This window comes from Trichosurus vulpecula, chromosome 2 (genome assembly GCF_011100635.1).
Source record: "Trichosurus vulpecula isolate mTriVul1 chromosome 2, mTriVul1.pri, whole genome shotgun sequence".
Taxonomy (NCBI): Eukaryota; Metazoa; Chordata; class Mammalia; order Diprotodontia; family Phalangeridae; genus Trichosurus; species Trichosurus vulpecula.
The window spans coordinates 189,569,662-189,584,562 of record NC_050574.1 but is presented as its reverse complement, the minus strand read 5'-3'; the positions used below and the strand labels follow the sequence as shown (position 1 = coordinate 189,584,562).

Below are 14,901 nucleotides of genomic sequence, written 5' to 3'. Positions count from 1 at the left end.
AGACTAACATTGTGGGAGAAAAACCTAATGAGGATGACTGAGACTAAGCTAAGACAGCCATGGGCAGGGCTCAGTCTAATGCAGGAGGAGTAAAGGATGGGACCAGGAGCCATGTCCCAAGGCTAAGACATAAAGATGCTGTCCCCTGCGCAATGTACCATAGGCTGCTGCGCTTTGTGCAAAAATCATCAGTCTCTGAGATAATTCTTAAATCGGTACATATGCACTGTGCTGGGAACCTGGCTAGAACAGGAAAGAATTGTCAAATGCTGTGTGTGTGTGTGTGTGTGTGTGTGTGTGTGTGTGTGCGCGCGCGCGCGCGTGCGCCCACCCAGGCCTGGCCACAACATTCAGATTGATTCACAAAGCAGTCCCCACTAAAGGGGAAAAGGAAGTGGCTCTTCTGTGGATTACATTGGTTCACATTATCATCGTCCTCTTTGCGACAGGTAAATGAAAGCTGGGCAGCTAGTTGGCATAGTAGATAGACCACTGGACTCGGAGTTGGGAAAGACCCGAGTTCAAATCCTTCCATAGACACCTAATAGCTGAATCACTAAATATTTCTGGACCTCATCTGTAAAAAGTACTGGATTAGACTCTATAATCTCTAAGGTTATAGAGGTACCATTTAAAAACCCTTCAAAGTATCAAGCTAAATCTATGATTTGATCGTAACTTTGTAGTTTCAGGTTATGAGTTCTTTGTCTTATTTCCATCCTTGCTCCCAAGAAGGCTAAACAACTTCTATTGTTGGTAGTAAATATGAAAAATTTCTATTTTCATGGTAGGAAAAGGGCAGTAAATAGGCCTTCTAGGACACAGAGCAAATGTAATTTGATTGAGTAATGAAGGGATGTAACTTCTCTTGCCCAGGGTTATATTTATCATCTTCATATTTCTCTTTCTATGACCCTCTGTTTTGGGTTTAGTTGATCTGACTCTCTTGCCTTTTCCTCAAATATTATTTTTTTTTAAAAAATCTATTAACTTATTTTCAGTTTTCAACATTCACTTCCATAAGCTTTTGAGTTTTAAATTTTCTCCCCCTTCTTCCTTCCCTTCCCCCCCACCCAGACGGCATGCAATCTGATATACGCTCTACATGTACGTTCATATTAAACATATTTTCACATTAGTCATGTTGTAAAGAAGAATTAGAACCAATGGGGGGAACCATGAGAAAGAAGAAACAAAGCAACAACTACAAAAAAAAAGCAAATATTATGCTTCCATCTGCATTCAGACTCTGTGGATGTGGACAGCACTCAAACATGGTTAAATACTTCTCTTCACTTTTACACTCTCCCAGCCCTGTCTCTGGTGCCCACTCCTGCTGGCTTCAAAGTGACAAATGGACCAATTCAGATTCAGCCTGAGGGAGACCTCAGCTAACACCAGCTCCTGGTATCCAGGACAGTCTGAGGAATCTCAGCAGGGCCTAATAGCTTTGAATCTTCCAAGTCGTGATCGCTCTATTCTGAATGTCTCTGTAAGGGTGAGACATCATTACCAAGACAGACCTTTCTTTCTACCTAAGATTAAGAAGCTTATTTAATGTACCAGAATAATATGGAATCAAAAGTCAGCTGGAACTGCTGTGGTTTTTCCTACCTCCGCGGTCAATTGTAGCCAGCTTCGCAATACAAGTCCTGTCTGTAATGTGTACAGGCTGGGGAATCACCTCTGGGTGTTCCAGGCAACTCATTTAGACCCTAAATTATACAGAAGGGGACAAGCTGCATTGGTAAAGGAAGTTTCCTTACCTGGAATATCCCTTTACCATGCTAGCCCCTCTTCCCTTTGGTGAGTTCCTTCTGGGTGGAAGGGAGACTCCATTTTGGGGGTGGGTCCAGGATGGTCATGTCTCCTTTCCCTCCTGGACTTCACTTTCCCCTTTTCAGCTCCCTTCTGTATTTTGTCTTTCCCCTATCACACTGTAAACTCCTTGAGGGCAGGGGCCATCTTTCTTTTTGCTTATATTTCTATCTCTAGCACTTACCTATATTTGTATACCTGGCATATGGTAAATGATAAATGAATGCTTGTTGCCTAGGGAATTCCCTAGACCAATGAAATCACAGGTCCAAAAAACCCTATCTTTAGCCCCATAAATTTTTTCACTTCAGCAAAACTCCTCTGAGACTTTTTCATTGAAATCAACAACAATAATGTTAAGAAATATTCAACTACCTTGGAGAAAGGGTGGTTGTATATGGGGCAGTGGAAACACTTGGGATTATACACTCATAAAATTTATGACCAGTGAACATCTACTTCTGCTGGCACTCAAGTACCTATAAAAATTATATGAGATCCAATGCATTAAATACAATTTCTCTTTTCCTCTATCAAATTCATAAATGATGCCAATAATATGTAGCAAATCCCTCTATAATAAGGACAATCTTTAATTTATAGTTTTAAAGTCAGCGTTAGCTTATTTTATTTATGCATATCTAAGCTTATAATACATCCCCACCACTACATGAGTAAGTGAAAGTCAGCCCAATTTAAAATAACTATGGCTGCCAAAAGCCAGAGTTGGTATATAGCCCAGGCCCTATCACCCTAATCAGAGTTGGAAATTTTGGCTGGGAGTTATCTGAATGAGGCAATCAGAATGCTGGCGACCAGCATCCTGCCAGATGGCCAGACAGAATCTAAAAGGTCTTGGCTCTTGGGTCTCATACCTCAAACATGATGGAGAACCCTCCATCACTACCCAAGGCAGAAACAATGGTGGGAAGACCAGTGATGACTGTCAGCTCCAGAGATAGCATTTTCCTTTTTTCATATTAAGTGCTTGTGCTTGGGAAAATTTAAAAATGAATTTTAATTGCTGATAATGTAATTCTCTTTGCATCTTGAGGGTGTTGTGAGGATGGCAGATTTAAAAAATTAAGAACCTTGGAACTAAGTTTAGTTTTTTTATCCCAAGAAAAGCCCCATTCAAAACTGAATATTCCCATTGGGAAGACTCCCACAAGGCTGTCTCATGAGTTAGCAAATTTTCCTTGTGAGCAGGGACAGTCATTGCTACAATTCACTGGCTTATAGATTTAGGACTAGAAGGGACCTTTGGGATAATTCAGTTCAATTCTTTCATTTTACATATGGGCAACTGAGTCTAGAAAGGGAGGTCACACATGGGAAGCTTTGGAGGAGATATATGAACCCAGATCTTCTAAATCCAGGTCCACTGGTCTTTCCACCATACTGCATTACATTTTACCATGAGGAAGATATCTTGGGATAAGATAGACCCAATGCTGTACCTAGGGAAGAATACAGTATCTTTTAAGGACTGTTTTATATTTCACTGGTAACTCCCTAACAGGGACATTGAGATAAATGTTTAATGACTGGCTCTCAGAGGGAGAATGTATCTATGCATACTTTCAAATTTTCTCTATCACTTTCTCAAGTCTATACAATCAACAAAACAAGAAATCAAATCCTGATTTGTAGCATTTACAAATTTCTAAGCTATAAATGCTCACATTTCAAATTTAACAATCAACTTTTAAGTTGGCTCCAGCACATCCCTATCCTATAGCACCAAGCACTGTCCAAGGCATAAAAGGATGTGTGATTGATGGTTGACTGAATCCAATAATTGTCTTGGATACATATCCAGAGCCATAGTTGTAGGATGGGGGGGCTCAGAAGAACACTAGTGGGGGTGCCACACCAGAGATGAACCCCTGAAGCAAACTCTGAGTAAGAACAGAGGCAGGGCCAGTGCTGAAGAACAAAGCTGGTATAGTTTTCAAATTGGCTGACTCTTGGTGGGAGACACAGCAGGGAGTGGCCAGTTAAATCTCTTGAGGACTGGTCACAGTGCTCTGGGACTCGAGTATTTTTTGTGGGGAAGGTGGTAGAAGATCTTTGGATTGGGCATTCTTCTTTTCTAGATTCTTAAGGATCTCTCCATAAGGACTGGTGGGTGACAAGAGGGCAGTAACATGCAGCTTTCCAGACCTCTAGTGCCCTCCTGATGATCCCAAGGCTACGTAAGTGGCAAGAATATTATACCTATGATACTAAAATTTTATATAAGTGAAGGGAAGAACTAAGGCTTAGGGAGGTTAACTAACCTTCGCAAAGATCACATAGTTTAAAAGGGGCAGAGTTGGAATTCTTATCTTGTGACTCCTTATGCAGGTCTCTTCACAAACGTTTGCCACGTGAATCTATCTGGCTTTGCTGGGAAACTGAAGTTTCATTCTTCGGTATTTCTAAAGGCCACATTCATCAGTCATAACTCATGCATGAAACTTCGCACAGCACTAGGAACAAATAACCAAGTGCTTCTACATTTCGAAAGGGACAAGCAATAGGTCATTTCAATTTCAACTTGTTTTATATATACATACATATATGTGTATATGTATATGTGCATGTAGGTGTATACGTATGGAGAGAGAGAATGAGAGACAAGTGGGAGGGGAAGAGAAAATGAAAGAGAGAGGGAAAGGTAGAAAAAGTGGAAGGGGGAAGAGGGAGAGGGAGGGAGAGGGGCGAGAGAGAGAGAGAGAGAGAGAGAGAGAGAGAGAGAGAGAGAGAATATAATACTTTAATACTTTGATTTTTTTTCAGGATTTATCCTCATAACAAAACTATCAGGGAGATGCTATTATTATCCAATTTTATAGACAAGGAAATTGAGGACCAACAAAAGGCTAGATAACTTGCCCAGGTTGCACACCTAGTATGTGCCTAAGAAGGATCTGAACTCAGATCTTCCTAACTCCAAGTCTATTGCTCCATCCACTGTGCTGCTCGGCTGTCTCAAAGAATTTGCTTTTTCATTGTACATATTTGTTATGAATGTTTTCTCTCTCTCCTTTTTGTTCAGATGGAGGAGCAGAAGTAGAAGGCAGAGGAAATAAATGCTTCTTAACTGAAAAAATAAATTTTTTTAAAAACTGCTCTCCACGCACTTCTCAATCTGTGCTTCTGAAGTATGAGGAGATTGCCTCGACTTTTATCTGGGATGGTAAAGGGAATAATAGCCCTGTTCATCAAAAGAAAAATAGAGAAGATAAAATCTCTACTGCCTCAACCTCTTTTCCCCTGACTTAGGAACTCGAGGGCCATTAAATCATTGGATGTCTGCAAGCAAGCTCTAAAGGGCATTTACTTGATTTTCAACAAGGAAAATGATGGCTCATCACAGGCGAGGACATGCAAGTTCAGGTTTCCACTCAGTCTCTAGAGAAAACAAGAGCAGGGATGCCTTCCGTGCTGAGGGCAGGGTGGCTGTTCTCAGAAATATAATGAGCTGCGCTTCTCTGCCAAGAGGGAAGGGGAGGCCTCTGGGGGAAGCGTCGCTCCTCTCCCCCTGGAAGCTGCTGTATTTGGAATACTAATGACAGCCATCTTAATACAAATATAACCTACATTCAAAGGATGCTACAAGCAAGGATTTCAGGAAGACGGAACCTTCTAGTTAGAAGGGAATTGGGAGGCTGTCTAGTCTAACCCATACCTGGACAAAACCCCCTCAAAACATCCCTGATGAGTAGCCTTCTGGCCTTTGATTAAAAATCACCACTTATGGGGAGATTACTACCTCCTGTTCCAGCCAACTCCACTTTTGAACAGCTTTAATTGTTAGAAAGACAAGAAGACCTAAGTTCAAATCTGACCTTGGACATTTACTAGCTGTGTGACCCTGGGTAAGTCACTTAACCTTATTTGCCTCAGTTGTTTCATTGGTAAAATGAGCTGGAGAAGGAAATGACAAACCACTCTACTATCTTTGCCAAGAAAATCCCAAATGGGGTCACAGAGAGTCACACATGACTGAAAAACAACTGAACAAAAATTGTTGGGAAATTTTTCCTTACATTAAGCCTAAATTTCTATTTATTGACATAAGCTCTTCCCTCTGAGACCAAATAAATCAAATTTAAACCCCCTTTTATGTGCCAGTCTTAAAATACATGAATATACTCACCACGGTTGCCAAGTCTTCCCTTCTTCATGCTAAAAAATCCTAGATTCATAAAATGATTCTTGACTGACATGAATTCAATACTCACATAATGACTTTCTCTGGATACCCCCCAATTTATCAAAGGCCTTCCAGAACCATGGCACCTTGAACTGAGTGTGACACTCTTGATGGAGTACAACCCAGGGCAGAAGAAGGGACCAACCAACCCTTCCCTGGCCCCCAACACTACGCCTTTCAATGTAGCCCTATATGTCATCGAGAGCAAAGGACCAACACCAACAACAGATGGCATCCACTTTCTCGACTGTAATGACAGTGCTGACTCACACTGAGTCTGCAATCCACTAAAACCTACAGACCCTTTGCGCGTGAATTGCCATCTAGTCACATCTACCTTTCGGGGTAACCCACCACGATTCCCCCACGGCTAGAGCCTTCTCTCAGAGATTACCTTGTATTGACACTACATAGATTTTGTATGTACAATTATTTAAATGTTCTCTCCCCCTTTAGATGACATTCACATAAGTGTGAGTTTTGTCTCCCACTTTAGAATAGGCCTATGTACAGAGTACTGGGCCTGGAGGCAGGAAGACTCATCTTCCTGAGTTCAAATCTGGCCTCAGTCTCTCTCTTTTTTTTTTTTAATCAAAACATTTATTGGAGTGTCTTGTTCAAAAAAGTTTCTAGTCATAAAACATATGTCACAAATCACTGAAAAACATAATTGGCACGCATGTATATTCTTTTAAAAACATTTTTGAAATGATAAAGTCTAGATCGGGGTGGGGAATCTGCAGCCTCGAGCCCACATGTGGCTCTTCAGGTACTCACATGCAGCATTTTGACAGAATCCAAGGGCCACACTTGAGGACCTAGAGGGCCACATGTGACCTCAAGGCCACATGTTCCCCATCCCTGTTCTAGACTGTCACATAGTTCTCAGATGCTTGGCATGATGTTCTTTCATCTCTACTGAAGTTTGTGGGTTTTGCCATGATAACTATTCAACTCAGCAAGTCATTTAAAACTTTTTTTTATAGCAGTATTCATAAAGAATACATCCATAATGATCAATGGCCACCATATAAATAGAACAAAGCTATCTAAAAGTTGTATGGTCAAAACTACCATTCAAGTCAAAAGTCATTATCTTTATGAAAATAGTTTGCTGTGGAAAGTGATCTCAGTCATTTGCATGGCCTCAGACTCTTAACAGCTGTATGACCCTAGGCATGTCACTTAACCCTGTTTGCCTCAGTTTATTCATCTGTAAAATTGGCTAGAAAATGAAATGGCAAACCACTCCAGTATCTTTGCCAAGAAAACCCTAAATGGGAGTCATGAAGAGTCGGACATGACTGAAAAATGATTGAATGACTCCCCCTTTAGAAAGTGAGTTCCATGTCGGCAGGGACTGTTTTTTTCTTTCTCTCTTTATATCCCCAGTCCTTGGCAAAGTATCTGGTACATAGTAAGTGCTTAAAAATGGTTGTAAACCAACTGATCTTTTACTTGTAAAGTTGATTTTAAAAAATTAAAGTGTATGACTTCACATTTATTGCTATTCAATTTCATTATTCAATTTGGCCCCATGTTCTGGCTTATCAAGATCTCTTGGCATCCTGACTTTGGCATCAAGTGTTTGCTATCCCTCTTAGCTTTGTGTTATCTGTGAATTTGATAAGCATACAAGCAATGCCTTTGTCCAAGTTACTAATCAAAATGTTAAACAGCAAAAGGCCAAGCACTGATTCTTCAGGGCACCTCACTGGAGACCTCCTTCCAAGCTGAAAAAGAGCCAGCAGTGATGACTCTGATTACAGTCCTTCAACCACTCCAGAATATGCCTAACTGCATTATATCTAGCTTATATCCCTCCACCTTTGCACAAGAATAGCCTGAGAGATTGTCTATTTCTTTGCTGAAACCTAAGTAAACAACATTTACCAAGCTATCATCTGTGTCAAGAGAGAAAACGAGATTGATCTATTATGATTTGTTCTTGATGAAGTCATGATGACTCTTTGGGATCCTTGCTTTTTCTCTTAGACATTCTAGAATCTTGCCAGAAACTGAAGTCAAGTTCACTGGCTTAGAGTCTGCAACTTCCACTCTCTTCTGAAAATTGGGAAATTATCTGTCTTTTTTTATTCCTTTTCTATCTCTCATTCTCCACAGTCTTTCAAAGATCATGGATAGTGTCTCGACAATCACATCTATCGGTCCTGTAAGTGACCTGGCCCCTCCTGGATCCCTCACTGCCTTGTCATGGCAAGAGGTGGCAAGAATACACAAAAGGAATTATACAAGAAAGATCTTAACATCTGATGATCATGATGGTGTGGTTACTGATCTAGAGCCAGACATCCTGAAGAATTAAGTCAAGTGAGCCTTAGGGAAGAACTGTAAGGCTAGTGGAGATGACAGAATTTCCACTGAGCTATTCAAAATCCTAAAAGATGATGCTGTTAAAGCTTTGTGCTCAATATTCCAGCATTTTGAAATCTGGAATTTGGAAAACTCAACAGTGGCCATTGGACAGGAAAAGATCAGTTTACATCCCAATCCTAAAGAAGGGCAGTGCCAAGAAATGTTCAAATTACTGAACAATTGTACTCATTTCTCATGCCAGCAATGTCCTCTTCTGTCCAAAGATAATTTTCTTGAGTAGGAAAAACAGAAGCAAAATTAAAGTTGAGCAGCTCTGTTTTCTGTCAGTTTTCACTATCCCTTCTTTTATCTCCAACATCAAAAAAACAAAAACAAAACCCTCCTTGTCTTTATCTTTCCTCATCAGGCTCCACTTCTGGAATTCAGGGTTCTTGGCACTATTCTTATAGGAACATGCCTTCTTCTTCTATTCATCCTTGTTTTCCTAGTCTTCATGTGGTTTTTTTTAAAAAGCTAAGTTTTCTATTGAGTTGCCTGAGCATCTGCATGGGTCTCTTTTTCCTCTTTGTCAAAAATGTTTCTTTTTGTTTTCATCATTTTTTTTCCAGTTTGATCCCTCCTGATCTGAATTCAATGCCAAGGAATCCTATTGTTATCACTTAAACTGTTATTTGCAATGTGTAGCACAGGTCTGAATTAACGTCCGTACTGCTACATTTCCTTCATATCAACCAGTCAATCGATCAATCATTTAATAAGTAGGGACACTCTGCTAGGTGATGGGGATACAGAAAAAAACAAACAATCCCTGCTCTCAAGGGGTTTATGTTCTATCTAAGGAAACAACATGTATTATGTAGAAGTATTTGCAAAGTAATTTTTTTTTTTTGGTGAGGAGGGAGGAAGGAATTAGCTGGGGTGGGGAGAGGATGTTGGAAAGACTTCATGAAGAAGCTTTGATGTAAACTAAGGGATCCAAGAGATTGGGGTGAGGAGGCTGTGCGTTCCAGATTGGTGGGGGGGACAGCCTATGCAGAGGCAGAGGTGAGAGAACGTCACATGTGAACAACAAGCAAGAAGATTCATCTGGTTATATCATAGAGTAAATGAAGGGGAATAATGTAAAATAAAACTGAAAAGGGAGGCTGAGGCCAGGTTGGGAGGAGCTTTAAACTTTAAACAGCAGAGTTTCTAGGTGATCTCAGAGATGAGAGGGAGCCATGGGAGTTTGCTGAGTTGGGAGTGTGACGTGGTCAGACCTGTGTTTTAAGAACATCACCTCAGTAGTTGGAAGAATGGGGATAGTTCACAGAGAAGAAAAGCTTGAGGCAGGAAGACCAATGAAGAGGCTATTGCAAAAGTATGGGCTAGATAAGTAAGGCGGTTGAGTGAGCAGAGAGGATTAACCAGACCTGGCAAGTGGATATGGAACAGAGGGTGAAAGGTGGTACTTCAGCCAGAAACAGTGAAGTCAGAAGAGGGGATTAAGCTTAGGAGGGAATAACCAATCACATTTCTCTAACATTTTAAGATTTACACATCTTTTTCCTCACAACAATTCTATGTGGTTAGTTGCATTCACATTCTACCAGAAGAGAAACCCAAGGCAGCATTTTTCCAAATAGCCCTTTATTTTGTTTACTTTAAAAAAATTAGGACATGTACACAGTTAAACAGAGGGTATTCCTTTTGTAAAACTTCCCTAAAAGTCCAATTTCTTTTTCTCGGGATGGGGATTCATTGAACATAAATGATAACGAAATTGATGTGAGGGTCTACATAAAACCTTTGAAACTCTTCAAGAACCCGGGTGGTAAGCATGATGAAAAGAATCTGTTATTTTCCTAATAAAAGCAGAAATTTTCTTTTTCAAGCCGATTAGAATTTGAGTTCTGCCACAGAACACTGTTTTTTGTTTGTCACAGAATCTGGAACAATCCATTGCACCTAATGATGTAATAATGAGGGTCTAAACCAGGGGGCTTTTAACGTTTTTTTGTGTCAAGGACCCCCTCCTGCAGTCTGGTGTAGCCTTTGGAGCCCTTCTCAAAAGAATGTTTGTCAATGCATAAAGGAAGCTATATAGGATAACAAATGAAATCAAATACATTGAAATACAGTTGTAACAATGCTAGTAATTGCTAGTACTAATCTAGTGCTTTTAGGTTTGCAAAGTGCATTACAGATATCACATTTTATCCTCACAACAACCCAGGGAGGTAGGTAGTATAATTATCCCTAATTTATAGATAAGGAGACTGTGGCAGACACTGGTTAAATGGCTTGCCCAGTGTCACCCAGCTAGTAAATATCTGAGGTCACATTTGAACTTAGGTCTTCCTAACTCCAGGTATGGTGCTCTATCTACTGAGGTACCTACCTTCCCAGTTATGAAAATCTAAAAAAAAGAAAAAGTCACAGACCCCAGGTAAACAACCCCCTGTTAATAAAGGCACTTTAAAATACCATTCATAGATAGTTTTTAGGAAGCTCACAGACTCATAGACACTGAGGTGGAAGGCGTCTTAGAGGCAAAAAATGATCATACCATATTTTCTAAAACAAACATCGGCGTATGTACAGAGTCTCACGAAGGGTATTCTGGGCACTTTATCTGATTGTTCCCCATTTCTGGAACAATCTCCCTCCTCTTCTCTGATTTACTGACCACCCTAGCTTCCAAAATACCAACTTCTATAGGAAATCTCCAACCCCTGGACTTAATTCCAGGGCCTTCCCTCTGGTAATTATTTTCGATTTATCCTGTATATAGCTTGCTTTGTATATATCTGGATTTGGATACTGACTTCCTGATTAGATTGTAAACTTCTTGAGGGCAGGTGGTCTTTTGCTTCTTTTTGTATCCTGCTTAGCATACAATAGGTGTTGAATAAATATTGATTTATTGATTGATTCCTTTAGTTAAACTTCTCTAAAGTTACTTTTTCCTCTAGAAACTGGGATTTCACTGGAAAACCCAGGACATAGTTGCCACACTCAGGGGTTATCTGTCCTACTCCTTTACATTGTAAATGTTGAAAAGATCACAATGACTTTAGGAAAGTGTCTGGCAGAGTACGCCATTCTACTTTGCCATTCAGATTCTTTAGATCAGAAAGTCTTACCAGCTGGAGTGGAAGTTGGTTTCGGTGCAGGAAGCAAACTCCGGCGGGGAGTGGTGACGATGTTGGCTGCTTGTGCTGTGGTCCTACCGGTCCCCTTGGGTGCATCTTTAGAAAGCGCGGCTGCCTTTGGAGTAGGCTGATCTTCATTTACAAAGCTGGAACCTGCAGGAGGCCAAGAGTCATTAATTATAACTTCATGAAAAATAGATTGACTCAGTTTCTATTTGCAATTACCAACGATGATAAAAGCAGAGCATCCTTATGTTTTGACCTGACTTTAATAAGAGACCATGGAAGTACATCTTTCTGTGTAACCAAATATATGGAAAAAATAATTCACTTTTCCTAAACCATAACTATTGCTCCCAAATTATCTCTGCATTGGGAATAAGGTGGGTGGGGAAGAAATAGGTAAAGGTTTAAAGTAATGCAACAGATCTCAGTTCTGTAATTCTATTTAGTCATCTGATACTGAAACTTAAAATCAGCTGGGGCTAAGTAGTAATAGCTTTTTGGTTAACACAAGTTAGCTTTTGATTAGATTTCGCAATTGATAAAGTCAAAAGACATATACAAGTAGTTTTTAGAGGAAGAAATCCAACCTATCAACTACCAAAACTCCCCCCAAAATTCCCATTTAATTTCTTATGCCAACCTGCAATATATCGACACCACAATGGGGAAGAGGTAACTATATCTATTCAGACCCACATCGTCTCCTTAAGTTATTTTCAAGGCAAAGACTGTTTGCTTTTGTCTATGCATCCCTAGCACTTAGCACATTGCCTTAGACACAGTAAGAGCTTAATAAACGTTTATTGATTGATTGATCCTGAAAGAAAAGGAGCACATCTGGATGGAAACTTACAACTGGGTAGCAAGCCTAAGTGAGACAGAACTTAGTTTTTTTCCCAAACACAGAACAGGCTTGACTGACAATGTCACAGTTATTAAATAGGAAGGGTTACTAAGAATCCATTCTTCTGTTCTTCAGAAGAAATGACACATTAAGTTTGAAAGAATAAATATTGGTTTCAGGAATCTACCAGTTTTCAACAGGTTCTCTTATCTGAAATTTAGATCACCACAAGAAGCATTTATTAAGCAATACTATGCACCAAGCTCTGGAGGAGACACAGAGTTTGGCTGTCACAGTCCCTGCCTATTGATACTGAACATTATAATCCATACTATTATAATGAGTATGTTAGAGAGTTATGAAACAAAGTGCCCTGTGATTTCTGAGAGTACCAGCTAAGGACATCACAGAAGCCTTCCTGGAGGGGGTAGCCTTTGGATTGTTCTTTAAATAAGGGTGAGAAATTCAAACAGCTAAGAATAGGAGGGAGAGTGCTAGTGACGGAGGGAACAATGGGGGTAATCGTGTGGAGATGGGAGAATCCAACGCATTTTATTTTATTTTTTTTGAGGTGGAAGTGGGAACAGAGATTTCATTCCTTGGGCACACAGCCTTCACGTAAGAACTTAATCTCAGCATTCACGTTTGTATAGAGACAAAACAACGAGAATCTATTTTACTATGACAAAACAGAAGGTAAACAAGCCTACATACATGTGTGTGCTTAAATGTGATATGTATGTAAAGTACTCCAGAAACCTTAAATGTTATAATAAATGCCAGATATCAACAATATGCATACACACATATATAAACCTCTGAGAAATTTCAGTTGAAATGTTTGTCTAGCAGCCATAAGTGGGAAAACTTACAGATCCATTAACCTAGACTTCACCTCTCTCCTCAACTCAGTCCCATATCACCAACGGCTTATTAGACATTTAATACACATCCCATCAGCCTCTCAAATTCATCATATCCAAAACAGAATCGGTTATCTTCCTCCCCAACACTTTCTGCTTCCTAACTTCCCTGTTTCTGCTAAAGACCACCCCATGTTTTTATCCTTGAGGGATCATGTAACCCAAGTTGGCGTGCTTGGCGTTATTATTCTTTAATCTTCCCTTCTCTCTCAACTCCCATATCTAATCGCTGGCCAAGTCTTACTCATTCTACCTGCACATTGCTTTCCCCTCATATGGGGGCTAGCCTGATTCCATTCCTTATTGCTTCTCACCTGGACTTTGTGATTAGGGAGCAGTATATGGCCCTTCTCCAATCCATCATCCAAACAAAATGCCAACACAGAGATAGCACAGATCTGACTATGTCATCCCCCTGCTCAAAAAGTTCCAGTAGTTCCTAATTGCCTTCAAATAAGATGAGAATTTCTCTGTTAACCTTTAAAGCATGTCACCACCCAGTCCTAGTCAACCTTTCCAGGCTTATTACTGATTTGTTGTCATCAAGTCATTTCCAGTCATGTCTGACTCTCCAGAATCTTATCTGGATTTGAACTCAGGAAGATTAGTCTTATAAGGTACTTTGACTAGAATTTGCAGGAGAATAATCAGTAATAATGGGAAGTGAAGTGGTACAATGAATAGAATGCTGGGCCTAGAGTCAGGAAAACTAATCTTCCTGAGTTCAAATCCAGCCCCAGACACTTACCAGCTGTGGTAAGGGCCATATACTGATCCCTAATCCCAGAACAGAGAAGTTAACTGACTTGTCCAGGGTCACACAGCTAGTAAAGTGTCTGAGACTGGGTTTGAACTCAGGTCTTCCGGACTGACTCCAGGTCCAGTGCTCCATCTACCGTGCCACCTAACTGCCTAGTTCCTTGAAGACAAGGGCTATGCCATTCTTGTCTTTGTATCTTCATTTCTTGGTGGGCAGTAGGTATTCAGGAAATGCTTGTTTGACCGAATGAGTCAATGAATGAGCAATTACAGCATGCCTGGAGTAAAACTGAACAGTCTCAAGGAGGTGACGATTCTCCAAAGGAAAAAAATCAGCAGCAACAGCTGGAAGAACCCCATGGAATTTCAGAAAAAGTGTATGATTTTTATTTTCATCCCTGTAAACAGACAAGAAGAAAATTCCATCCAGATAGTGCCTGCGGAGAAATGCTAACATTATTAAAATAGCTCACACGCATTCGTGTGTGTGTGTGTGTGTGTGTGTGTGTGTGTGTGTGTGTGTGTGTGTGTTTTAATGCAAAGATTTTGCTCAGGCTCGTAGAATAAGAGAATTTTTCCTCCATTTCTGCCTAAGGCCTCAAAGCACGTCATAAATAATTTGTGATAAGTAGTTTTTTTTTTCTTTTGGAGGGGGATGAGCAAGGGTTAAGAAGAAAAGCAAATTTATGGGAGAAAAGGAACATCGGGCTATTTCAATTTGAGAACTCTATGCCTCGTTGGTCTTTTAAGGTGGCTGGTGGAGCAAGGTTTAACTGTAGCACCTGCATGGATTTACGTAAATGACCCTTACAAGCGGAATCAGTGACATTAAAAACTCAATCAATCCAGTCTGTGCCCGACTGAGAAAGAGCAGGC

The 14,901-nt window shown here is 40.3% G+C and overlaps 1 protein-coding gene across 1 annotated transcript in view; it reads right to left on the bottom strand.

The window, feature by feature from the left end:
* Positions 1 to 14,901, bottom strand: part of MTUS2 (microtubule associated scaffold protein 2) — a 476,293-nt gene that overhangs the window by 232,225 nt on the left and 229,167 nt on the right. The window contains exon 4 of the mRNA XM_036747013.1: positions 11,485 to 11,646. Coding sequence (XP_036602908.1) covers positions 11,485 to 11,646 — 162 coding nt within the window. The remainder of the gene's footprint in view (positions 1 to 11,484; positions 11,647 to 14,901) is intronic.